The sequence below is a fragment of the Nelumbo nucifera genome, chromosome 7 (assembly GCF_055504915.1).
Source record: "Nelumbo nucifera cultivar China Antique chromosome 7, China Antique-T2T, whole genome shotgun sequence".
Lineage (NCBI taxonomy): Eukaryota > Viridiplantae > Streptophyta > Magnoliopsida > Proteales > Nelumbonaceae > Nelumbo > Nelumbo nucifera.
In genome coordinates, this window is record NC_142655.1 from 17,385,850 (window position 1) to 17,413,583 (window position 27,734).

General features: G+C 39.8%; 1 protein-coding gene and 1 non-coding gene across 3 annotated transcripts; one reads left to right on the forward strand and one right to left on the reverse strand.

Moving 5' to 3' along the window:
• Nucleotides 1-4,076: 4,076 nt before the first annotated feature.
• LOC104607852 (G-type lectin S-receptor-like serine/threonine-protein kinase SD1-1) lies at nucleotides 4,077-17,617 on the reverse strand. 2 transcript variants are annotated; one of them, XM_010273600.3, is made up of 10 exons: nucleotides 16,807-17,617; nucleotides 9,433-9,553; nucleotides 9,080-9,321; nucleotides 7,292-7,324; nucleotides 5,892-6,017; nucleotides 5,473-5,612; nucleotides 5,169-5,379; nucleotides 4,804-5,041; nucleotides 4,554-4,704; nucleotides 4,077-4,470 (listed from the first exon to the last, which is right to left on the reverse strand). In XM_010273600.3, the coding sequence occupies exons 1-10, from the start codon at nucleotides 17,483-17,485 to the stop codon at nucleotides 4,162-4,164; spliced, it is 2,250 nt and encodes a 749-aa protein (XP_010271902.1). In that variant the 5' UTR covers nucleotides 17,486-17,617; the 3' UTR covers nucleotides 4,077-4,161. The 2 variants fall into 2 exon arrangements, with proteins under 2 accessions (XP_010271902.1, XP_088748482.1); XM_088892356.1 differs by lacking the exon at nucleotides 7,292-7,324.
• Nucleotides 17,618-20,698: 3,081 nt separating this feature from the next.
• TRNAL-AAG (transfer RNA leucine (anticodon AAG)) lies at nucleotides 20,699-20,779 on the forward strand. Its single transcript has one exon. It is a non-coding gene; the product is annotated as a tRNA-Leu (tRNA).
• Nucleotides 20,780-27,734: the final 6,955 nt, after the last annotated feature.

The window sequence follows — 27,734 nt, forward strand, 5'->3', positions numbered from 1 at the left end:
GAGGTATAATACCTAAAAAATTAATAAACAATCAACGGGTATGATCAATTGATATTTAGTTAAAAGTTTTCAAGCATCATACTTTTCGGTGTCACAAAAGTTGCCATAACGCAATATTTTTATCAAACACATTTAAAGGAAAAAATAATATTAAAGAAACGGACAATAGACATGCGTCATGGTTGTGTTTCAATGCAACAAAAATAAGCACCACAATACCAAACACTGCCATACATATTGAAAGCTTGTGGAGCCCCTCACCCTCTCAGTTCTCACCACACGTAAAGGGTTCTTACCAAAATATTCTAAGGTACTTTGCGTGTATGTTTGTGAAAAAAGGACCTCTAAATGGGTCAATCAGCTTGTTATCTCGCTAAAGCCACTCGATATAGAGAGATGATGTGGTAATCGCTATCAAATAGGAGTAAGATTTAGCTGAATGCTTTAGCCGTTCAACGGGCTGTAGAACTAATAATAAATGTCCATCCCAGTATTAAATATATGGGGCCTGTATCTTTTACAGTGGGGCCTATTAATTTATTACTGATATGGGACCTCATCATGGATTCCACAGCCCATTAAACAGCTAAAGCGTTCAGTATAAGAAGGCCCAGTTCGACCAACCTGAACCGACTCAATCCGAATTGGCTAGGTTTTCATCAGTATGGGTCGGCTTCGAGTTGTGCAGATTCTTAAACCGATGATTCGGGTCGGTTTCGGTTTTCACACAAAAAAATCGTAACCGATCCGAACTGAACCGACTTAGTTTCTAGTTCAAACATGAAGTTCCAAAGCCCATTAGGCCACCTAGTTTTTGAATGGTTGCAAGAAACTTTAGATTAGTGAATATAGTGATTAATGAACAACTTTTGTGATTAATTTTTCATTTAAATTTTATCATAGGAGATGGCCGAAATGATATTCAATTTATGACTGTTTTTAAAATTAGCAAGATTTTATCACAGGGATGAACTTAGAACCGAAACCGACCCAACCCGATTCAAACCAACCAGGTCGGTTTTGCTTAATACTGGGTCGGTTTCGGTTTCTATATCAGGTAACCCGACCAGGTTGAATCGGTTGAAAAAATTACAATAAACCGACCTAACCCGACTCGTGAACAGCCCTAGCGTTCAGCTAATCCGAATTTATCAAATAAGGGACCATCCAGGTCAGTCACATGCAACATGTTTCAAGTAATCTTAGTTATGAAAAATTTCTAGTTATTTATGTAATAAGATCAAATGGGATTAAATCCACATCTGATCTAATTATTAATCAGATACAAGTTGTAACATCCAAATCTAAAATAATCCGATTCTATGTCCAACTGACTGCCCTAAATGGTGGATAATCTTATTGAATTCAACTCTGCTACGTGAATAGAAAAATGGCCAGTGAATAGCACTTATTGGGGCTTCTTTGGGCCGCCGACTGTGCCACCCCGCTTTCCATTTCCTTCATTAATTGCTTGGTTAGAAAGGTGAGCATTCTGTTGGTTTGCTGGGGTCTGTCCCAACTCCAAATGGATTGAGAGAAAGCCAAAATGTCAAAAAGATACAGAAGCAAATAAAAACATCACTGCCAAAACTAATTTTCCCTTGGCAATGGCACATGGGTTCTCTTCAATATAATTCAACTAACAAATATCCTAAATCCGATGTAACATCCTACCAATTCTCTCTTTCTCTCATGGGAGAAAGAGAAGTAATTAACAAAGAGATCGCAATCCAGAAAAGAAAAAACATGTATAGCTAATACCGTGATCAATTTTCTCGTCTACGCATATGTGGTTAGGTAATAGGAATATACTTTTCCAAAGATCTGTGGTGCAACGTAACACCGAAAGAAATTGAAAATAACATATTTAATATCAAAATTTTGGGCATTAGACAATTAAAAACACATGGGCAGATGACCAAGAACTTTGGTCAGCTACAAGAACATAGATGCTTTGAACTCTCTTATCTTGAAGACTATTATTGGGTTTTGGTGTGTTTAATGAACGAATTTGGCTTCAAAACGAGGAGTTTGTTTGATTGAAGTGTAAATGTAAATCAATGTAAAATTCAAATGTAAGGTTGCATTTACACCCGTTTATTTCCGGTGTAAAAACGGACTGGTGTAAAATTCTACACCTAATCCATTTTTGCAGTCATTTGTTTTTCATGTAAAAGTAACATTGAAAATATTGATGTAATTCTGTTTTTTAGCTAATTTTTACATTGTTAATCGATAAAATTAATGTAAAATTACTTTTACATCCATTCTCACTTGAAAATTTCCAATGATTCAGTCGGTTTTAAACCAATAGACTTTTACACGATAGACTTTTTCATCGATTAACTTTTATATGATGGATTTTTCCACCGCACTCAAATGTAACCAAGGAAAGTCCCAAATAAATCAGTGAAGATTAGATGAATTTACTACGTGTAAATTATCTAACACTGGGGCTTATCCAATATATTTCAATTACAACATAATCAGATGAGAGTGAACCATCTGATATAAGAGCTCTTTTAAGAGTTTTCAAAGAGTCTCTTCACCATGTAAATATTTAAAACAAAAACACATAATTAAAATATGGGTTTCCATCAGCCTAATGTGGGCATTAGAATAGAAGGTAGTTAATGGGCTACAAACTGTATGATGGGTCCCATGAGGAAAACCTAATCCTTAGCCTAATGTTTATCACAATTGAGTTCCTCTCTCTCTCTCTCTAATGTATTAGAAAAGAAAAGTCACTTTCCAATCCACTTGTTTGATGGAATAACTAGACAAAGGGGCTCTGATTCCCTTTTGCTACAGTGGATAATAAAAAAAAGGTTGGAAGGAAGAAGGGGTGATATACACCGTTTATACTAATACAAGAAGTAAGGGCAGAACATGCTACACACCTGGATCATGATTGTAGGGATTTCGATTTGCAACCAACCTTTTTTTGTAGTTGACCAGCTAATTTATAAATAGCCATCGAATGATAAATTAGTATTACAGAAGAGAAAAGATTGTTCAGCTTCAAGCTTCACAATTCAACAAAGTAATGAGTTCTGTTACTTGGATTAACAATTTTAGATGATAACCACCAGCCTTTTATTTTCTTTTTGGTAGTGAGCTAATGTTAGGCAGACTCCAACTTGAGTTCTAGAGTCTAGATCGAAGAGGAATTAAGTAGCCAAAGGTTGTAACCCAATAAGAAGTGTCCATGCTTTTTTTATTAAGGGAACGTTCTTTTATTAGATTTTGAGAGAGGAAAAGTTGGTTAATGGGATTTTGATTCCCATTGACCAAGAAATCCATGTTCTTTTTTCAGATTTATATGGAGATCAAGGAAAGTTTATTTTCCTGGGCTATTTGTCTGGAACTCTAGATAAGTGATACCTGTCTCATAGGTGGGTATATAATTTTTCCACTTAAAGGGAAAATCACTAACACTTGAATGGAACAAAAATGCCCATTTTAATAATGAATTATTATGGCTAAAATGGTCATTGCCTTATTTACCTAGGAAATAAAAGAACATGTGTAAAATACACTTACCCGTTTACCCGGGTAAGAAACAACAATGGGATCCAATACAATATCTTAAATATGTATATGCATGCACACAACAGAGTTCAGCAGTATATTAATAATTTAGGCTCTATTTAAATAAGCTTTTGCTTCTGAGCTCTGAGCTTTTGAGCTGTGGAAGAAAAAACGAGTCAAAAAGTATTGTGGGCCTTTCATAACAGTGTCTTTTAAAAGCATAAAGCCCAAACACTTTTAAGAGCATATCCAAATACAAGTATACAAACACTTTTACATTGACGCTCCACAGCGCACCCCATGCATGCCCATAGCACATTTCAATCGTGCATGGTGGGATATGCAAGTGGGGAGCCAATCTGATCTCTTTTGGAAGCACAAATCCTGAAGAGCATATCCAAATACAAGTATACAAATACGCCAATCTTTCTTTACTTTTGATGAGGAAATAATATATGGAAAAAGTGTTGGCAAATATGAGGCTTCTAGGACAGCTGCCTAACAGATGGGTGGAAATGATCTCAACAAAACACATTAATTCTTACTTTTAGAGAATGTTAACTTCAAATATACAAATCAAAAGGAGAATGATAGAATCTTATACACATTTTAGCGTTAATATTGCATGGCCTATCGACCATCCAACAACGTTACAGTAATTTCATTGGTTGTGGAGCATTCTTGTTTACTCGATAAACACTCATCCTTAACTGGATTTCTTTCTGTAAAGAAACCTGGTTGTTTGGGTTGTGGTAAACTTGCAGTTTCGCTGCCCAACATCAATATCACAGAAGACATGGTTGGCCTATCTTCTGGGTTTTGTTGCACACACAAGAGACCCACATGGATGCACCGTAGCACTTCAGACAAAGTACATGAATCCCTCAGTGATGCATCGATCAATTCTAAGGGATCCCCTTCGTTCCAAAGCCTCCATGCCTGAAATTGTTCACGAAATAAGGTCATGACAAGATTAGCACAAGAAAACAAGGACTGATGATCAAATGTATTCATATACTTACATGACCAATAAAATTAAGGTGGTGCTCTGGATGATAAAACCCTCTATTTTTCATGCCACTCACTATCTCCAGTACCAATACACCATAACTGAAGACATCAGACTTCATTGAGAAGAGTCCATCAATTACATATTCTGGGGGCATATAGCCACTGCATCATATCAGTTAGAAAAGCATGTATTCATATTAAACAAACAAACAGAATGATTTTAAAATACTCTCCTCCAAAGCAATTTAATGATGTACTTACTATGTCCCAACCACTCTATTTGTGTTATCTTGGGTCTGATTTCCTCTGAATGTTCTTGCCATGCCAAAGTCTGATATTTTTGGGTTCATCTCATTATCTAGCAAAACATTGCTGGCTTTGATATCTCTGTGGACTATTCTTAACCTAGAATCTTGATGAAGATAAAGAATCCCCCTTGCAATTCCACCAATAATATTGAATCGCATTTCCCAATTTAGTGATTTGCTTCTTTTGTCATCTGGTCAATTTTTTTCATGAAGTCACTCATAAGTGCTAACTTGTTTTTAGTTTTAGGATTGCACATAATTAATAAGAGAAGTTTTTTCTTTTTTTTTTTTCTTTCTTTTCATAAAAGAGAGACAAACCAAAAATAAAATAGTCCAAGCTTTTATTGGGCATGAACTCATAGATCAACATCTTTTCTTCGCCTTGAATGCAACAACCAAGAAGCCTCACAAGATTCCGATGCTGGAGTTTGACAATCAATATGACCTCATTTTTGAACTCGATCAGTCCTTGTCCAGAGTTCTTTGAAAGCCTCTTCACTGCTATTTCTTGCCCTTCTACTAATTCACCCTATAAATTATTATCCATAAAACTGTATTAGTAATTAAGATATATACATATAAAGAGAACTTGCTTCTTATCTGTAGTGCAAGATTATGTTACCTTGTAAACAGGACCAAAGCCACCCTCTCCAATCTTATTGGCAGAAGAGAAGTTATTTGTGGCATCTGCTATAATAGTCAAATCAAACGAGGGTAATTCTAGGTCTTCATTTGAGCTTTCAACGTTATTTTTAGTATTACCTGTTGGGAAGAAAATTGATTTGATATGATCAAACTATGAAAGGTTGATCAAAGACAATATTTGTCAAGCTATACATACATATATACATACATACATACATACAATCATACTGATACCTCAAAGGCTAAACCTTGTTTAAGTCATAGAATGGAGAATTTACAATAGGAAACTTAGGAGTCCCTATTATGCTTTTGTTGATTTATAGGTGGACCAAACATACATTTCATTACTTATAACATCAGAATGGAGGATTTACAATGGGATGAAAGGTGCAGTACCATATTTTCCTGACTTCTTCTTTGTCTTCCGTTTATAAAATGTCATGCCCGAGAGAAGTATCAGTATAGGCAGCAGCACACCAATGCTTATGAGAATAACTCGTTTCTTCTTGCTGTGGTTCTCATCTTTCCAATTTGGGGATAAAAAAGGAACAGTTAAATTAGACGCACAACAGAAAAGAAAATGCATCCAGTTTCTATCAATCAATGAAGAAAACCACATTTCAGTTAAAAGGAAGAAAAAAATATCAAACCACTGATTCACCCAATCAATACCTTCAAAATCCAATCACTAATTAGGATCCCATTTCCCAATTATCTCTCTCCTTGCTCCAGATTATCTAACTATCCCATTTAATAATTCGACCCACTCAAATAGATGTCAAATTCTTTGGACCATTAAAATAGATGGTGAAGATTACAATTTGATAGTCTAATGTAAAGAAAATCCTTGGCCATGGAAATTATAAATCATCAAAACCCTAACCCAACAATAGCAGTGGTCTATTATTTCAATATATTGCCCCAGATCATAAACCCTGTGTCATCATTTAGGTAGTAGAAGTAACTTTTTTTTAATTATAGGCAACAAATAAGGCAGCTTGCTGTCGTTTCACAACATGAGAGCAATTCATAAGGCTCTATTTCTTTTCTGAACAAATCTGAACCAGACACAATTTTTTGCACCTGATTCAGTTTGTTTGTTACTATGGTTTGTACTTAGACCTGATGCAAAATTTGCATTTTTTTTTTTTGTCTCATTTGCACTCGTTAGCAGTCCAAGTTTTGCATCTGAAAAACTGATGTGAAATTTGCACCTCCTTTCTCTTATCTTGATTCTTTTTTTTTTTTTTTTTTGAGGTGCCTCTTGTCATGATTCTCTCACATATGAAGTGGGGACCATATTATTTTGCTTCTAACCTTATTCCTCCCCAATGATGCCTCCTTTCCTTTTTCATAAACTAGGGACCCCATTATTTTAATTCATGTTTTACTTCTTAGAAACAAGGCAGCATCAACTCTGAGGCAAAAGTAAATCCCAATTTACCTCAGCCCATTTGCACTCTCCTGCACTTGTACTAGTACAAATGAAATACAAACGCAAACAAATAGAGCCTAAGAAAAAGATTTTGGCTCCAGGCAGCTTGTGATAATTCTTCCTTGGAACTAGGCAACACTAAACAAATTCATTTGGTAAAATCTATTAGTGGACTAATGAGCACCCTTAAATTCATATTATTATAGATCTGAAGAAACTTACAAGAGCTTCAACTTGACCCAGCAAATTTACCAATAAATAAATAAATAAATAATAAAATTAAGGGGTTTTTACTGTTCAGTCCACCCCCATAAATATTATAAAACATGACACTGCAGAGAGATGTTTAGAGAATAATTACCTGGCATATTAGGTCGTGATGCAGGTGCCTCTACTGCTTATCAACAGTTCGAACCAAGCATTCAATCAAAATATAAAAAGTTAACATTATGCATTTGTAATTAATTAAATGTATATAATTATGAGGAAGCAAGATAGCTAAGAATTTTGAACAACCCAAAAAGCTTCATAATGGTAGGAGGGCCATGTTATGTTCTTATGGGATTGTGATTTGGATCCTGTTAGATACATGGATAGTCTTTTAAAGGATTCTTGATGGAAACCATTTAGTTCTCTCTTCCCAGCAGAAAAAGAAATTCTTGGGATTCTCTTGTAATATTAGGAATTGGTCCTTACACTTGTATCTGTAATTGTTTTTGACAAGAAATGTTAGTTCTTTAGGGCTTTCTATGATGTAATAGACTTTGGGTTCTCCACATGGTATTCTCTGGTTTTGGTTTTGGAGTGGGGATTCTACACAAGTATACAGACTTTGCATTTCGAGTACTAAGAATTTGGCTGTAAAAAATCATCTTTCGGTACTAGCTGGTGGTAAAAAGAATGTTACTGTTGAGAATAGCATTGTTTTGAATAGCATTCCCTGGCTTGTTGTCTATACTGTGAACCCAAACCAATAAGTGCACCTTGGTGGTCTTTACTACAACTAGCTAAGGCAATTTACCAAGCAAACATCAGTTGGAAACTCTTTTTGATTTATTAGTGTATATACTATTATGGCCTTTAGATGTAGGGATCCTTTTTGATTTATTTTTGGTTTTATAATTAATCCCTACATTAAGGGGCTCTTTGATAATGGCAAAAGCTGTTGAACTTAACGATTTATCATTTAATAGATAAAATAATTAAATAATAATGCATTCGAGGATATGCTAATCTACCCAACTTAAAAGCTTAATCCGATAAAGAGCCACAACCTCCTTAACAACTTATTGACTAAAAGACAGAGCAATAAGTTTTTCAGTTCAGCCACTTACTGCTGTAAACAAAGGTTCGTATTTGAGAGTGCTTTTTGTTTTTAAATGGGCTTTTTAAGAAACACTTTTTCAATAGATGCTTATTTAGATAAATGGGTTTCTTTTTTTTTTTTTAAAAGGCCATTTGGCGCTGTAAAAGGTTAAAAGCAACAAGGGAAACTTTTTGGCCTCAGGCTTTTTAACCAAAAGCTATGCAATGGGTTGGTAGTAGGCATAACATGGTAAAGGGATTGATCATAGAGGTGTAAATTGGGCCGTGTCTGCTACTTTTGGGATGCTTTAGAGGTCAAGCCTGGCACGGCCCATGGCACGGGCCTAGGCGGGGATGATCTGAGCCGTGCCGTATTGTGGGCTTGGGTGGGCCAGGCCATGAGAGACATTTTTTTTAAATTGAAAATATAATGAAAAATGCAAAATATAAAAAAAAATCTCAAAATTTTATTTTATATAAATTTTGATGTACACAAATATTTATATATGAAATAATAAAATGAAATTAAAAAATTTCAATACAATTAGAATAAAATAGTATAATAAAATTGAAAATAATTTTTTTATATATTAATATATTACATATTATATAATTATTATTATGGCCCATGCCATGGGCCCCGTGCCAGCACAGCCTGCATTACGGTACTGTGCCATACTGGCCTATGGACTTAAAAGTTTAAATCCAATATGACTTAATTAAAAAACGGCACGACCCAATTTACAGCTCTAATTGAACGGATGAATAGGTTCAGAGCAACTTATATCTTAAATTAGTTTGTATTGACCCAATTAAGAAACCTACCTTGCTAATGTCTACTTACCATTACAGAAATCATCCTTAACGAGAGTTGTGAAGATTGTGTTACTGTTATTGTCGTATCCAGCGTAGGCACACAGAGTGCGTTCACAAATGGAATTGGTATGAGTAGTGACGTTCCCTTTGTTGTGGTAAGTAGTTGTGAAATTCCCAAGGTACAAGTTGCTTGCATTTGCATCCTTACATTGCAAAGGAGGGCATCGATACGAGCCTTGCACTACTACGTCAGAAGGCTCACATTGCAATCTGGTAGTCATATATACAAATCGAAGATGAAGGAACCAAAATTAGATTTTTATTCGTTATTCTGAAAGCATGCATGCATTTCAATTTTAAGTGTAGGATATGAAGACTGACGTAAAATTGTATGAAGAATCACATCTGCACCGAACACAATTGTTGGCTGTGAAGGTGTAGGTGCCATTTGCAACGACTAAAGGATAGTCTGACGAATCGTTTCTTACATTGCTCCTACAAACTGTGGACAAACATCCCAGATCATTTGATTAGTGAAAAGAAAAAATGAACGGTTGAACAGAGATACATAGTCTTCTAAGGAAACAACAAGAAAACAATCACACAAAGTTCTTTGTAGAGCTGATCGCATCTACAGTCACAATACTTTCTAGTTCGATTATTGTTAGTGTGTATGTTGCAGAGATATGTTAATGAAACTAGGAATAAGAAGATTGGCAAGTAGAGAAACAAAAAGAAAACCGTACAACAGAGCACACAGAGATTTATATGGTTTTCTTATAGCCTATGTCCATGGGCGTTAGAGGAGATTAAGCCCACTACTGGTAAATGGAGATTACAGTACTTATAGAGTATATCTCACCACAATCCCAAAGGTTGCGTTTGGTTGTAATGTAAATGCAAATATGTAAATTACATATTTACCCATTTTTCGGTTCATGAATGCAAATACGGTTTACATTTTAAATTGTTTTTGCATTCATCTTGTTTGTTTGAAATTGGTGCAAAGGTGTGGGCCCATCATTAAATGCTCCAACTATCTTATGCTCCAATGCCTTAACTTTGGTCAAAAAGTCAATTATCTAAAGAACACAAAAAAATAGGTACAGTAATGCTCTCTTCTCAGAGTGCAAAAGTGTCAGAAAATAATTTTTACTCTGATAATCATTAACTTTTTATTTATCAAACAAACGCATGCAAACACGAACTGGGGTACATAAATGCCCCGGTTTGGCGTTTATACCGCAAACAAACGGAGCCAAACTTGTAATAGTATGCCTGCCACCAAGTTCCCTTGTTTCTCACTTGTTTTCTTTCTTGGACTCCAAGACACAAGATGACTTTTCATGCAAGAATACAAGGCTATTTATAGGGAAGAAACCCTAATTGGAGTGGTCCCCGTAAGTTCTAACTAACTAATTGCTCCAATGAGATCTATTAAGTCATGAGGTTTGCCTATCCTTAGAATTCAAAGCACCTACACAACAAATTTTGCATGGTTTTCAACTGTAACAATTTTTTCCACTATTACAACTCCTTGTGATAACCTCTTTAACATAAAGGTATCTTACATCAATGTGCTTGATCCTCTCATGGGACATTTCATTCTTAGTCAAATATATCGTACTATGGCTATCATAATACACAACAGTAGGATTTTGTTGTAAACCCAAATCACCAACCAAACCTTTTAGCCATAAAACTCCGTTCACTACTACCATGTATTCTGCCTCTATAATAGACAAAGAAATACTCTTTGCTGCACCCAAAATTTTCATCTCAAATTCACCATTTAATTGAGTTGACTTTGGACATGTCTTTGGCAATAATCAATATGTCATCAAATATAGGGTAATAGATACACACAAGATCCATCTAAAAGCTTCTTACGATAAACACAACCATCATAATTACTTCTATATAGTGTACCCATGTGCTGCCATAAAGTTATTAGACCACATATATCACTACTTGGGTTACTGTTTCAAACCATATAATAATCAATTTCTTCAATAAATCCACATGGTTCTCCTTATCAAGAAGTTCAAACCCCTTTGCTTAATGCATATAGATTTTTTTATATAAAAATGTTGCCTTGACATCCAAATGTTCAAGGTCCAAGTCAAAGCATGATCATTCTGCAAGCAACAAATGAATAGAACTATGCTTGACAATTGGAGAAAACGCTTCATTGAAGTTCACACTTTCCCTTTGTGTAAAGCCTTACCTACTAACTGTGCCTTGAACCTTCCATCCCCCAGTCCAAAGATTCCTTCTCTCCTTTTAGATACCCACTTACAATGGAGAATCCTTTGTCCTTTCCTTTAGGTGGTTTACCAATCTTCCAAGTATGGCTTTTATAGAGAGACTTAATCTTCTCTCCCATGGTTATGATCCATTGAGAAGATTTAGGGCATGTGAAAGTGCAAGAGTCAATAATCTACTCTTCACTAGAGCTCTTTGTCAAAATTGCCAAAACACTATTGGAACCATTAGAGGTTTCATCCTTGCTGGCAACATTTATAGCCTTGCTATTCTTCTCAGTCTTTTTTGGTTTATTCTTTCCCTTATTTTTTGTGCTTTGGATAATGCTTTCTAATGTGCATGGTCTCGCCTTACTCATAGCATTTCACTCTTCGTAGGGATTTGGATTTGGATCTTGACTTACTTGCCTTTGCTACCAAAACCCTTTTCTTTTGTCATTCCTCTCACAAGTCACAACTAGACCATTTACCTGATCACCACCGTCATTCGCTTACACTTTTTTCTCGAGTTTCTTGGAATTTAAATCAGCCCTTACATTCTCAAAGGATGTTGATGTAACCGTTTTTGGTCACGTACCATTTTTTGGGATGTGTAAAATTTTTTGGCTAAGTACCTCGTGTTTGACCTGGTGGTGACGTGCCTTGGTGATGAGCTACCTGGTGGCGAACTTCCCGGGGGAGAACTGCCTGGTGGCGAACTGTCTGGTGATGCTTCCTGGTGGCGAACTGCCTAGTGGCGAACTGCCTGGTGGCGAACTGCCCGGTGGCGAACTGTCCGGTGGCGAACTGCCCGGTGGCGAACTGCCTGATGGCGAACTGCCTGGTGGCGAACTGCCTGGTGGCGCTGCCTGATGGCGAACTACCTGGTGACGAACTGCCTGATGGCGAACTGCCTGGTGGCGAACTGCCCGACAGTGCTCCCTAGTGGCGAACTGCCTGATGGCGAACTGCCTGGTGACGAACTGCTTGATGGCGAACTGCCTGGTGGCGAACTGCCCGGCAGTGCTACCTAGTGGCGAACTGCCTGATGGCGAACTGCCTGGTGGCGAACTACCTGGTAGTGTTCCCTGATGGCGAACTCTTCACTTGACTTGCTCCTAGGCGGTCTGCAACTCTGAGGATGGTGGAGCTCCCTGGTGCAGCGCTACCCGACTACCCCCTGCATGAGGTGATTTTCTCTACTTTGTAGACGGCGGGAGCTAAGGGACCTGCGGGAACTGAATCAGAGGACCCGGGGGTATTTTCCTGGCGGGGACTCTCCGATGCCTAAGTTAGGATTCTGATTACAGAGGGCTTGGAGAGAAATGAGAGAGCTAGAGAGCGGGGGTTACCATACTCTTTTTTCTCCTCCTTTGGCTTTGGGGGTCGGAGTCCTTATATAGTGGTGCCCTCGCCGGTTAGGTGGGTAAAAAGCCTTCAAATGGTAAGACGTCATATCCCGTCAAAACCGGGGTACGGTGATGAACTCCTCGAGGTTGTCAGGTCGGCGCTTGTCAGTCGACGGGTCGGTGTCCGGGCCAGGTTGCCAGGCCGACGCCTGTGTCTGTCGGCGGGTCGGTGTCCGGGCCAGGTTGCCAGGTCGGCGCCTGTGTCAGTCGGCGGGTCGGTGTCCGGGCCAGGTTGCCAGGTCGGCGCCTGTGTCAGTCGGCGGGTCGGTGTCCGGCCAGGTTGCCAGGTCGCGCAGGTCGCGCAGGTCGCGCAGGTCGTGCGCAGGCCGCGCCAGGTCGCGCCAGGCCAGCCAGACCGGTGCCCGGGGGGGGCCAACTTGGTAAGTTGTTGCCTGGGGGCTTGCCTAGTTGTCACGAGGTGCCACGTGTCGCAACTTCACTGGAGGGCCAAATCTGCCCTCATCAACTGCCCCCCACTCCCGAGCTGAGAGTAACTCAGCGAAGGGAGTAGATTTCTTTTGGCCCGTAAGTCGACGAGTTAGTAAGTTTTGATCAAATTCATTAGGCTTTGGGAGCTGCCTGTATGTGGCGAACTGCCAGTAAGACGAGGGGATCTCCGCCGGTTTCAGTAGTGTAGCCCTTAGGCTCTGGGGCAACTTATAGTTCACTTTTGCTGATTTTGTTCCTGTTGAGAAAGCGATTGGATATTTAGCAACAGTGTGGCCCGCAGGCTTTGGGAGTGACTCATAGTCTACTCTTTTTGATTTTCGCCCGTGCCGGAGAGGCGACCGGGTCTTAAGAAGTAATGTGGCCCGTAGGCTTTTGGGAGTGACTCGTAGTCTACTCTTTTTTGACTTTTGCCCGTGCCGGAGGGGCGACCGGGTCTTAAGCAGTAATGTGGCCCGTAGCCTTTTGGGAGTGACTCGTAGTCTACTCTTTTTTGACTTTTGCCCGTGCCGGAGGGGCGACCGGGTCTTAAGCAGTAATGTGGCCCGTAGGCTTTTGGGAGTGACTCGTGGTCTACTCTTTTTTTACTTTGCCCATGCCGGAGAGGCGACCGGGTCTTAAGCAGTAATGTGGCCCGTAGGCTTTGCCTGTGAGGTGTCGAGCTATGATTGTGCTTCATCAGCTTCGTAATGCCGGTCACCCACTCCTACAAGAAGCTGCTAGGGGCTCGACCTTCGGGGGCAGCACTACTAACTTTAGGTTGCCAGCTCACACGGGAGCCTTGGAAGGCTCGACCGGTAAGGGCGCCTATGTAGTCTGTTGGCCGTCAACTCCCGCGGAAGTCACGAAGAGCTCATATTTGTAGGGGGACCTTGCGGAGAGGACTGATGAGGCATCATCTGAATCGAAAGTAAGGTTGGTAGAGCTACTTAGTCTGTTAGCCCCCTGCATAGTTTTTGAGTTCATAAAAAATGTAAACTATAAAGTGATATCTTCAAAAAAGTGAGGACTTAGCTTTGGTAGGATGAGAACTTAGCTTTTGTAGGATGAGAACTTAGCTTTTCGTAGCGTATTCCCACAGACGGCGCCAATTGATGTAACCGTTTTTTGTCACATACCATTTTTTGGGATGTGTAAAATTTTTTGGCTAAGTACCTCGTGTTTGACCTGGTGGTGACGTGCCTTGGTGATGAGCTACTTGGTGGTGAACTTCCCGGGGGAGAACTGCCTGGTGGCGAACTCAGAGGATGGTGGAGCTCCCTGGTGCAGCGCTACCCGACTACCCCCTGGGTGAGGTGATTTTCTCTCCTTTGTAGACGGCGGGAGCTGAGGGACCTGCGGGAACTGAATCAGAGGACCTGGGGGTATTTTCCCGGCGGGGACTCTCCGATGCCTAAGTTAGCATTCTGATTACAGAGGGCTTGGAGAGAAATGAGAGAGCTAGAGAGCGGGGGTTACCATACTCTTTTTTCTCCTCCTTTGGCTTTGGGGGTCGGAGTCCTTATATAGTGGTGCCCTCGCGGGTTAGGTGGGTAAAAAGCCTTCAAATGGTAAGACGTCATATCCCGTCAGAACCGGGGTACGGTGATGAACTCCTCGAGGTTGTCAGGTCGGCGCCTGTCAGTCGACGGGTCGGTGTCCAGGCCAGGTTGCCAGGCCGGCGCCTGTGTCTGTCGGCGGGTCGGTGTCCGGGCCAGGTTGCCAGGTCAGCGCCTGTGTCAGTCGGCGGGTCGGTGTCCGGGCCAGGTTGCCAGGTCGGCGCCTGTGTCCGGGTCAGGTCATCAGGTCAGTGCCTGTGTCCGGGGTCATGTTGTCAGGTCGGCGCCTGCGTCCGGGCCAGATTGCCAGGTCGGCGCATGTGGCAGGCTGATCCGGCCAGGTCGCGCAGGTCGCGCCAGGTCGCGCGCAGGCCGTGCGCAGTTCGCGCAGGCCGCGCGCAGTTCGCGCAGGTCGCGCGCAGTTCGCACGCAGGCCGCGCCAGGTCGCGCGCAGGCCGCGCCAGGCCAGCCAGACCGGTGCCCGAGGGGGCCAACTTGGTAAGTTGTTGCCTGGGGGCTTGCCTAGTTGTCACGAGGTGCCACATGTCGCAACTTCACTGGAGGGCCAAATCTGCCCTCATCAGATGTGTTGTTTCTTTTCTTCCATATAATATTGTATCAATGAAGTGCTCAAATGATTTGGGGTAAGGAGTACAGAAATATAAGAGCTTGATCCTCATCATCAATCTATACATCTATATTCTTAAAAAAAAAAAAAAACACTTTACTGAACTCATCAAGGTGGTCTTTTAGGGACGTACTTTCTCTCATGTGAACTATATACAATCTCCATTCCAATACATATAATTTGTCAGAGACTTGGTCATGTATGTTAGACATCTCATACACTGGGTACTGTTAGACTTATCTTCTCTCAAGTCTACTCTATCTTGGACTCTCAATCCTTTCTTATCTCATCTCCTTGTAAGTTTCCAAATTTGAATTACTGTTGTAACCATATACAGCTATACATAATTTCAATGTAAATAATATAAAGCTACTCTTTCACTCACCATTATTTTATATATATATATAATAAAAATTATTTATTTTATATATATTTATATGTATATGTATATATATATATATATATGTGTGTGTTTATGTGTATATATAATAAAAAAATATTTATTTATTATATTAGGATCGCAAATCTCATGAGCTGAATTTGACTGAACTTGAGCTCGACTCAATTAGCAAACGAGCCTATGTATTAGGTTCAAGCTCGACTTAGACTAATTCAAACTAAGCTTTTTACAAGCCAAACTCAAATAACTCATGCTAAACTCGGCTCGTGGCCACCCTAGTTACTATCCAACACTCTTCTCTATATACAATATTTCACTCCTTTTGAGGATGCATTGATACTTTTTTGACAATGTTTCGAATTAGATAGTAGTAGTAGTACACTGTACACTTAAAGGGTGATCGGGGTGGGGAAGAGTAGCTAGGGTGTACATTAGGCCCATTGGCCATATCATGGACAGCTTGCAGCTCCGTGGGTTATTTTGATCCTGTCATTCCAAAATTATTAGAGGGAGTAGCAAGTGACCATGCATCTTGACTATTGGCTCATCAGCAACCCATCCGGTCAATGATATCATGCCAAATAGCTAGGGTAGTATTTTTGGGCATGACAAGTTAACCCATCCCGTCCCCCTGTGCTGTTATCCTTTTGGTCAAAAACAAAATATATTGTGTTGACTCACGGCTACATGTCCCCAACCCATGCATTGGTAACATCATCTCCTATTAATTCCTGTCATGCGGAGATGAGATGAGATGCGATGGGCTCCCCACCACAGCCCATCTCTCCCATGCATTCGGAATATCTCCCATTTCCGTAGTGGGAAGATGTTCCTTATTCACCAAAGGGGATGGACAGTGGGGATGCGCTTGGTGGGGAGCCATCTCACAAGACTGTATTTTATACGGTATTCACATTCACTCACTTACCAAGTGTATTGGAAATATATTAATACAGCGGTGAGTGTGAAGACGGTGTGAACAGGAGGGTATTGTGATCATTGAATCAAAAGTTCTGGAATCCTGGTAAAGATAAAGAAACAAAGCAAAAGCAACCGCGAGTGACGAGACGGGTAAAGAAACAAAACCAACCTCTAAGAGGAACGTCAAGAACTTGGCCCGCCAAAATATGATCGGGATCGGAGATCCCATTGAGTCTCGTCAAAGTAGCTGGTGTGGTTCCAAACTCCTGGGCTATCTGCCATATCGAACTATTCGAAGTTACCACGTTTCCATAATGAACGACTTGCATCCCATCCACGTCATCGCAGCTGCAGGGAAGTGGAATCCACACAGTGGTCCCTAATGAGATATTGGTCGGTATGATACCTCTGTTGAAGGCCATGATCTGCTGGTACGTCACTAACCCACCATAGATTTTCGTGCCGAGGAGAAAGAAGGTATCCGCAATTTTTATGGGATAGATGGGGACCCTGTTGGAGATACCAGAGCCGTTGATGCAAGCACAGGGAAAGGGGATTTTGATTGTCTGCTTTGCAGTAACGCGTTGGTTAAAAGGGGTGGAGAGTGGGAGCGAGTTTGCTCCCAATAACGACTCAAACTGAGATACTCCAAAGAGGCTTTGGATGCTGGAGAGTGTAGTTTCTACCGGAGGAGCGTAGCCTACCAGAGCTTGACACGTTGAATTAGAACTGCAGTTGAAGCCGGCCGGAGTATCACACGTTTCAGCAGGATCGCAGTTGAAGATCTGAACACTTGATACAATGGTGAAATAGAAGAGGAGTAGCAGTATTGAATCACAACTATTCATCTCTCTCTCTCTCTGGCCTCACCTGCACATCAGCGCATGGTGGAAGAAAGTAGAAACCCCTTTTGATGAACTCTAAACTCGACTTCGTCGTCATCTACAAGCAATTAGCCCAAAATGGACTTATGGCAGCTGCATTTGACTGGCTGTTTAAAAAATTTAAATGATTTTGACTATTGATCGTATTAATTACGTGTTATTTATCAAAATTTATGGGTGAATTTTGATTAATAAACTCTTCCCATACTATATCTTTTCGGCATCATCGATTTTTCCTTTTTTATTCTTGAACAATGAAAGTATGAAATAAAACCTGGGCTAATAAAAGAAGCAACGAAAACAAAACTCCTTTCCAATCACCCAAGTAAGATTTATAACACTAGGGACTTGGCAAACCCTGATTCAGATGTGTATTATTTGTTTGTAATTAAGATTTACAATCCTACCTGATGTAAAATTTAGGGTTTTTTTTGTCTCATTTATATTCATTAGAAATGTAAATATTACATCAAAAAACGTATGCAAAATTAGCACCATCTACATCTCTCTCTCTCTCTCTCATAAAATGGGGATCACATAATTTCAATTCCTGCTTTACACCCTAAAAAAACAACCTTCCTCCAATTTTCCACATTATTTAATTTCGTTTCAAACTTTACTCATCCCAGTCAAACAAAAGTAATACCCGAAACAAAAACGAACCAGAATTTTACACTTGGCTCATTGCACTCATATACACTCCAAAGGACAATATGATCCACTCCCAAGAAATCAAAACACTCCATAAATATATAATATAAATTAAATAATTGATTAAGGCTGTGCTTGATTTGAAGAAAAAGGTAGGGAAAAGAAGGAAGGAGAAGGGTTGTAAAGATTTTCCTGTGTTTCCTTTCTTTTTCCTACATTTTCCTTCGAACCAAACATAGCCTAAATAAATAATAGAGTCTAAAATGATTTTGGACCTTGCAGAGAGCATGCAAACTTAACTTAGGATTCTTCCTTTCATAGTGTAGTACTTGGAAAGCAATTTGTTTGCATTGCAATTTCATTTGCACTGATGCAAAATGCCTGTAGTGCAAATGAGTAATATGCAAATTCTGAATTTCTGATCCACCGTTGTTTAAGGCAGCAAACAGATCAGATCGTATTCAGTAAAGGATTTGGTAAGAAATCTGATTGATGTGAAGTTAATAAGTATCCGTCAGATTTCTAAAATTATGGTTCAATTTTAAATATCTTAAAGGATTGGATAAAGGTATATTCAAATTCCATCTATTAATTAAATGGATTGAATTTTCAGTTCAATCAGATTTATTAAGATCAAGGGAGGTATATGAATCAACTCTTATCGGATCAAATTCTGATTCAAATCGGGTCTGATCAACTTATTTACAGCCCTATTTTTGTTTCAAATTTTACAGTGTAAATAAAATAAAATAAAATTTAAGTAAAATAAAGTAAAACCCGAAGCGACGGTCAAGATGTCCAAAATTTATTGTTCGTTTCCTCTTATTTCTTATCTCTTAAAATGCAATATTACAACATTTTGTTTTTCAATGATACCCCAAAAATGACAAACAAAAACTCTCATATATAGGGTCATAATGAATATTTGATCATTTTCAAATTTCAGAGTTTAGAATTCAAAACAACATTCTTTGCATTCAGAGTTTAAAAGAAAGAAAAACTCTCTAATACAAATATAACTATTAATGTAATTATTACACTTTTAGATGTCAGACTTTAAAGCAAACGAACAAGCCCTACTGTCTGAAAGGGAGTCATGATTTCGCCCTGACTATATATGATGATCCAAATTCCAGAAAATGGCTTAGATATGAGACAAGTACTCTGCTTTCTTTGTAATTGGTGGAGTGCACTTTGTATGGAGAACTCTGCAGTCAATAAGAAAATACTACTGCCTCTAGACTCTAGATTTCCACCACTTCTTAATTAGTATCCACCTAACAGTTGAAAACTTTCAAAAACTAAAATCTCTTCCGGAGAAATGGTCCAAACACATTCCAAGCTTCACAGAAGAAAACTTATTTTCCTATAGAAACTTTAAATTAAGGCAGTTCAAATGGGATATGTGAAGAGAGTTTGGTGAAACACGTGTGTCCCTTTGAAAAGTATGACAATCCTTTACTACACGAGTCATGGGGTTGAGGCCCATATTCATCATATAGAAAACTTGTGTTGTCTATATTTCAGAAGGGCCCACAAATTGGAAAACATGTTATCACTTATGAGGACACATTCATCACATGACCACATGGTGATGAAGCTCTGCAACACACCATCATTCATCATTCATCATTCATCATTCATTCATGAAGACATTAGACATTTATTGCAGGCAAAAGCAATCATCAGAAATGGTAGTCCCCCCACTTCCATGCTTAGTGGTTTTGATTGTTTCCACGCCCACCACTTATCCAGCTACTAGCCCTAGAAAAGGACCAAAGCAGAATTTCCTTCTACTAGGGACCATGGCTGATGTTGATGAAACATGTCTTTTTCTGGTCCAGATCGACATGGGAACATCACAACGTGCACTATAATTGGGAATTGGGATGGACCTCACAAGCTTTGGTTGGGTGTTTATCGTCCACCACTAAAATGCAATACATCTGCCCTTCCAAATTTCCAATACTGAATGCTCTTCTTCCCAACTAATCTCTGGACCCTGGAGGGTAGAGGGGTCCCATAAGGAGTCTCTCACTCTGTCTTTTGGGGCTTTGCTTTACTCGTCCCAATGAGGTCAATGCACCAAGGCAATGAAGCATTATTATCCTTGTGCAAAAGAGCATGCAATTATGGAGTGTGAATTTGTCTCAAAAGAGAACCACTTCTGAAGTGCACGTGAACTAGGCCATGTTGGGAAGTTAATTTGTTTGGATTTGTTTGTGGTGGATGACGAATTATACTCAAAAAAAAATCTGGACTAAAAGAGTAATAAAATATAAAGAGGAAGAGATGGGTTTGGATCTTGGGCCTTTTGGCAGTGATCTAACCTCTGACTCTGACTCTGACCTGGGGGGGGGGGCGGCGGGTGAGCCGGTGAGGACCGAATAGAAGATTGGGAAATTATGATTATTTATCAGTACCCCATTTGGGCTGCCAGCCGAAAAGTCAATGTCAACCGATAGAATCACATTGTGACTCGTGAATAATAAACAAATAGGAATTTTGAAATTGTCTGTCGCCAAAGTTGAGATGGCCGAGTTGGTCTAAGGCGCCAGATTAAGGTTCTGGTCCGAAAGGGCGTGGGTTCAAATCCCACTCTCAACAAAACTATCTTTTTATGGGTTTGCTTCTCTCTCTACAAGCTGCTTTTCTAAATTTAATACCTCAATTAATATGCATTTATTATTACCAAAGAATTAAAAAAAATCCTTTTATAGGAAAAGGGTATGGTCCAATTGAATTAAGTGATTCAAAAGAAAATACAACTGTTGTGCTTCATATGAAATAATATTCTTTGTTTTTATCATTAAAAGCTGGGTAATTTAGACATGAACTGAAATTCAAATTAGAATGACCAAATTATCTTTGAAATTCTGATATTGAATCTTGTGTATCACACCCCGTTTGATTCCAAAGCTGGAATTGACGATGGATGCCGACTTGTTTAAATTTATTCATGCCTAACACTTTCATCAGATGTTGGATGGAATGCTGTTTGATGAGACAACGCCTAATTACATAATTAGCAAAGAGCTTCATTGAAAGAATTCAAAGCCTTTTCTTTCTTGTTCAAGCTGGTTTATGTTATAACTGATCCGGACCTACTTTGATAGAAATAGAATCCTCTCTGTTCAAGCTGGTTTATCTTCTACTCTTACCTATCAATTCTAGTCTTCTGAGGAAGCTTTCTACTTGGTAAAGGATTCTTGTGATGGGATGTGTACAACATTCTTAGTTCCCGTGTCGACCTCAACCCTTCCGATTATTATGCATCATGCGGCATTCCCCAGAAACGCCAAACTGCTGAAATTCCAGACTTTTGCGCATACAGAAATAGAGGCTGTCTTTTGGCCACGCTGTTGGCCTGAAACTTGCCACATCAACATGGCCTCTTCAGCTTCTCTTTTCTGGGTTTCTTGCTTCAAGTTGGTTCTTATAAAATCAAACTTGATGATGACAAGTTCTTTGAAATCCATGTTTTGTAGGCCAAAAGAGAAATGGAATAAGAAAAAGTTGGATTCAAAATTCTTCAGTCAAATCGAGATCGCCTTTAGAATTCAAACTAGATAGATTCTTGGAGTCCTGCTTTTCAGAGGTTCGTCCGCAGCTAAATTCTCCAACATCCCTCCTGTCTCAAGAATAAATTCGGGGTGGTCTTCTTCTCTCAAAGGAATGAAAGAATCTAATCTGGGGACTGGGGCTCATATTCTCTCAAAGGAATAAAAGAATTAAAGAATCCAATCTCTTTAAATCCTTCTGGGCTGAATTTCAGAATTCCTTCATCCCATTTTTCATAAATATGCGCAATACTGGTTAATAAAGATGGGACCTAGGTCCCACCTAAGATTGACGACACCTTAACCAATAACTTGGCATCAAAGATATGATTCGGATTTATATATACAAACTTGGTTAGGAGTTAGGACCCCAAACTAAACAAATGTTGATTTAGGCCCAGGGTATTTTCAGGCCCATCAAATGCTAGGTCCTATTCTTTCAATGTCAGTCTCGTGTAAATTTGTTCATGGGCTGGGCTTCGGCTTAGCCCAAGGTTCGGGTTAAAAATAAAAATATTAATGAGTATTTCTTGGCATTCTTGCAATGACCTTAGCTTGGCCCCCTAGAGGACCATTGGATTGAGTTTGGCTAAAACGTGCTCCAAATGTTAGGCCAAGTATAGCTTAATAAATTATAATTTTCCTCCTTTTTTCTTGAAAAAAAAATAGTAAAATTAAGGCATTTTTTCTATTAAAAAAGTGTTTACATAATTAAATAGATTATTTAGGGGTATTTGCTAATGTAAATGATTTTGTTTTCTAAACAAAAGCAACTGCCGATTAGCTGAGCTTGTTAGCTGTGTTACAGGCCGTGGGATCAATCATTTTTCTCAATCTAGAATGCATTATGCTCAGAACCACCCAATTTCTCCCTTGCATTTATGATTGTCGTGGAGCAACATGGTTGGTCCCATAGCTTCCTAAAACTGCTATTAAGTTCAGCTAATCCGATCTCATTAAATTAAGGAATAGCCCCTTAAAAGTTTTATACCATAACAGAATTTTATTTTATTTTTCTTAATAGTCCCCTTCTTGGTTAGGGATGCAACTTGGGTGGGCTGGAGTCTGAGAATTTACTAAAAGTTGGATGGGCTTGGTCTGAGGGGCAAGGCCCAATGCTGTGTAAAATTGCACCGGTACTCTTGGCAGGCAGGAAAAATCCTTGCCAGCTGTTTGTTTATTCTGGGAGAAGAATATAGTCATACATGCTACAACCCAACATGTATTGGAGTTTTGTGTGACGCTCAGTTTCGGAAGAGTGCGAATACAAGTAGGTAGGTCTACTACGTATTTGTATTTGCACTCTTCTCAAATATATCTGTCCATGCCAATGTTTTGAAGCCCGTATAGTGGGGAGTATGGGGGTCTTTTTTTAATAAAATAAAATAGGAGGGACTATACATGATGGGGGTAGCACATCCCCAAAAAATCGCTAACACAAATAAAAGCCAACCATCAAAACAGATTCTAAATGTTGAGATTGTAAAAACCTATCCTACACGAAAGAGTTTCATTGAATAACCAGTCAATAGCTTGATTATGCAAAGAAAGAATCTATATACATACTGTATTATATCATATGCTAGGAAATTAATCCACCTCAAATAATGAAATCTATCAAAACTGATAATATCCATTGGAAGTAGGATCAGCAAATTAAAAGGTTTCCTCCAGATTTATCCGTTTGTAGCTCAAATAAAACTTTGACTGTTGAGGGCGCCAACTCATGGGAAGCCCGGTCCATGAACATTTTCCTTGATTCGGATCTGGGCTTTGGACTCAAATTTTGACAAAATGCAATCCCAACCCAACCCATAAACAGGTCGAAGGCTAGTTAGAAAATGCAATTTGGGCGGGCTCAGGGTTGAGCTTTTGCCAAAATTTGAATGGGCCTGGCCCGAAGACCAAGCCTGAAGCAGTGTAAACAATTAACTCAGGCTGATCCGAATTGCACCCCTGGGGACCAAAGTTTGGGTAATCACTCTTTTACCCAACATCCATCGTGTTGCAGGATGGCCCCCAACAGCCATAGTTTTCCCTAATATTGCTTAGTTTATTTTGACCCTAGGCATTGATCAAACAAATCACATTAGTCCTCCTGGGTGCTATATATGTACATCCTTTACCTAACTAGCTTAAAGTATGACCTGACCTTTTAGTTGACCACAGGGGTGTTCATCAATGTCAATGATTTTGTTTTCTAGAATAAAATAAGTGCCACATCAACAAAAATGTATTGTTTTTGCTTACATGTCACCACCACTAACAATGCATGAAAACACCCCTAGATGATGGCAACAGAAATTGAAAATTACAATGCATAGCCACATGGGAATAGGGGTCTGGAATCGGAATAGGAATACTGTTTAGTTGGGCAAAACCAAAATTACATTCCTATTCATTGTGGAATGGCATTCTCCCATTTGATGGAATAGCAATTCCTTTCTTTCCTTCCTGACCAAGGTTCTAAATATCGATACGCCCGATACGTCGATAGGGGTGTATCGGGCAGTATCAGTAACTTCTTTACTTTTTTTAATTTTTTTACAAATCTGATTCAAGGGGCCGGTTTAAGGTTTATCTACTCCTGAACCGATCAAAACTCCGATACACCCACTGTAGGGGCGTATTGGGGTGCTCCCGATACTATACGTATCGGCCAATACGGGCCGATACGTATCGATTTTTTGAACCTTGTTCCTAGCATTCCTGTTTATTTTAATTTTCATTCTCATTCCCGTCTGAACCAAACAGACTATGGGAATAAACCACTCCAATTCCAATTCGGATTCCAACTATGAACCAAATGGACCCTTAAATCTCTTGCATAAAGTGAACAAACATAAACTAAATCCTATGAACAGTTTGTGACTTGATCGCGAAGAAGTTGAAATATGCAAAGTAGGCTAATTTGGTTTGCAGAAATGGAGAACAACCAACCATATTAATCTTTGTGAAACAAAACCTCTGGAGCAAAAATGCAAACAAAGGAAACCTCCAAAATGAACCATAACTTCAGAAACTTCTAATCGTACTTCACATGACAAAACTTGTAGACCATAAACCCACAACCCTTAATCCAACTTTAAATGATCCAACTTCTAGTAATGGTTAGCTTGAGTTTGGTGGCCTAGGTTAGAGAATAGAGATACAGCTAGGCCTTAGCAATCATCGCCCCACACATCTTCAGACTAAAAAAATGGAAAATTCTTGATAGGTACCCTGTACTTTAGGCCGAGTGCCAATTTAGTATCCAAAATTTAAAATTAGACAATTTAGTATCCGAACTTTCATCTTGCGACAATCTAGTACCCAGCGTTAATCAGCTGTTAAGTGTCATGCAAAAAGACAAAAATGCCCTTCGATTTGTCATCTCCCCCGCCTTCAACTGCAGAGGCTTGTTTTCTCTGGGACTCTAAACCTCTCCTTCAATCATTTCTCCGGCGAGATCCCAAGATCACTTGGAAGACTGTCGGTGACGGTAAGTTTCGATCTTAGGCATATCATCTTCTCCCTCACTTTCTCTCTCCATCCACACCGTCGACGATGAGGATCAAAAAGCAATGGCCAGCACCACCGTCTCCTCATCCTCCACCGCTCTCGTCATCGTCGTTGTCCCCTCCTCAACTTACACCAGTAGCAACAGATCTCACCTCTTCCACGAAACAAAACGGTCATTGCACCCCCACTCCGATCTTCCCCTTGACAACCGCCACCACCTCCATCCACCCTCCAGTTCAACACCCAACCCACCCCTCCGTCGACCCAAGCGGGAGGATCGAGAACGCTGCATGGAAGACTAACTTGGGGATTGCTCCAAGTCCCTAACTTGCTTCTGCAGAAACGACTTAAACCACTCATAACCCACATGCGAGAAAGAAAAAGAGATTGCCCAGGAGAAGAAGAAAATAAAGATTGACTAACCAAGCTTTGCTTGTATTTCCTTGAACCATTTATCAGAGGCAATTCAATTCCATTGGGCATGGAATGTGGCTTCTTTGCATCTGGCTATGGTGGTGATATTGATTCCCGGTTTCACTTCTGCTACATAGCTACAGCAAATCCGTACACAGTTATCCATAACGAAGAGAGCACGAACAATTCTCAGAAAATCTGACTAAAAAGCACATATCTGAAATTCAGCACCCAGCCCACCCCTCCATCCACCCAAGCAAGAGGATTGACAACGCTCCGATCTGCAGCTCACCATGACTAAAGGAACAAACAGCTGGATTTGCTCAAGCACCAAATTGACGGTGAAGCAGTTGATGAGTTTCACTCCTGGGGAATGGACTAAGAGCTTGAGAAAGGAATACCTTCTCCTCATTGAGGGCTTCTTCTCGGTTCCCCTACCTTTCTTCTTCACTACTTATGGCCGAGTGATCAAAGTAATAGACTTGTTATATCTTATATCCATTGATTCGACACTAGTTTGGACCCATCCTCCTGAAATTCTACTGGGTTTGTTGAATGAATATAGATATGCAGGCTCGAACGAAGATAGAAGAGGCACTTCGGTTGATCGTGATGGAGAGGAGAGAGGAGAGTAGAGAAGGAGAGAGTAAAAAGAAAGACATGCTAGCAGCATTGTTGGAGGGGGAGAGGGCGGGTTCTCAGACAAGGAGATCGTCGATTTCTTGTTCGCCCTACTGGTCGCCGGTTATGAGACCACTTCCACCATCATGACTCTTGCTATCAAATTCCTTACCGAGACACCGCTCGCTTTGGCTCAGCTAAAGGTGGGTTTCAGTTTTCTCATTCATCTCGGTTGCCTTCTTCTTCCGTTTCTTTTTCAAGTTCGGTTGTGGTCCAGCTGGTCTGGACCGAGATTTTCTGTACACGGTTGAGGTTGAATTCAGGGGAACGCCACCTGTTAAAGCCTGAAAGGGCACGGTGGTGAGCTGGTGATTGGTGGCCGTACATGCAGGGAAGTTGCATGGAAGACGAGCTGGCAGCCGGTCCATGTCAGCTGGACCATAGGTTTATCCTTAGTTTAATCAGTTAAACAGGTTTATTAAACTATATTATTTTTCTTGTTACTTTCCAGTTGTAGTCGCTGCTGCAACCTTCCCCTAGTCGGAGGTAAATCAGTCAAAAATCGCACATGAGGCTATGTTTCATTTTCTTTTGAAAGAAGATGATGAACAGTGTTCAAGGGTAATTTTAACATTTTTAAAAGTCTTAAATCGCACATGACGTCACGTGATATACATAACTGACGGTCTATTAACAGTAGGTACTAAATTGTCACAAAATGAAAGTTCGGGTACTAGATTATCGTGTTTTAAAGTTCGGATACTAAATTGACACTCGACCTAAAGTACAGGGTACCTATCAGAAATTTTCCCTAAACAATTCTCAATTAACAGATTAATAGTTGGACTGTCCAGCAGATACAAAGAAACGTCGATATTAACACGTTTTGTGTCCAACAGATACAAAGAAACGTCGATATTAAAGTACAGGCAAGAACAAGATATATCTTCGGCAATCCTTTGTCACGTTTCAACAAACCTACCGAGTGATGGCCGATGGATGGTAGCCTGCAGAGAGAGAATGTAGTACACACTTTCTTCTATGTCAAAGAAGGTAAATGCATTGAGTGTGCTAGCCAATTCTTCTTGGTTGATTGCAAATGCCATTTACTTTCTTTGACATAGGTGAAGGGGGATCTGAGTACCAGTTGATGGTGTTTGGGATATTCTTCTTTATTTCTTCACTGCAGATTTGTAGAATTATCTTTCTCTCTCTTTCTTTATGTTGTTATCTGAACGTTTAAATGTTCATTCATTTTCTTTTTGCTAATGAAAGGCATTATTGAGTTCTTTAATTTTCAGGCTTTCAGACTTAACCCGTTCAAGGTAGCAGCGCTACGACACTGTGGCACTGTGATTAATGTTTCATTTTACAGGGTTATATGTTTCATATTTCGAGTTCATTCCCTAACGAAGCTTCGATCTTCGACCACCTTGTCCCCTTTCTCAATTTGCTGTTAACCACAT

What these genes read in the sequence shown, in the direction of transcription:
- LOC104607852 (XM_010273600.3), bottom strand. Translation starts at nt 17,485, where the DNA reads ATGAATAGTTGTGATTCAATACTGCTACTCCTCTTCTATTTCACCATT. An exon ending in GCTTTGGTCCTGTTTACAAG is followed by an intron (nt 5,380 to 5,472) that starts GTAACATAATCT and finishes AATAATTTATAG; the next exon opens with GGTGAATTAGTAGAAGGGCA. An exon ending in AATAGAGTGGTTGGGACATA is followed by an intron (nt 4,705 to 4,803) that starts GTAAGTACATCA and finishes GATATGATGCAG; the next exon opens with TGGCTATATGCCCCCAGAAT.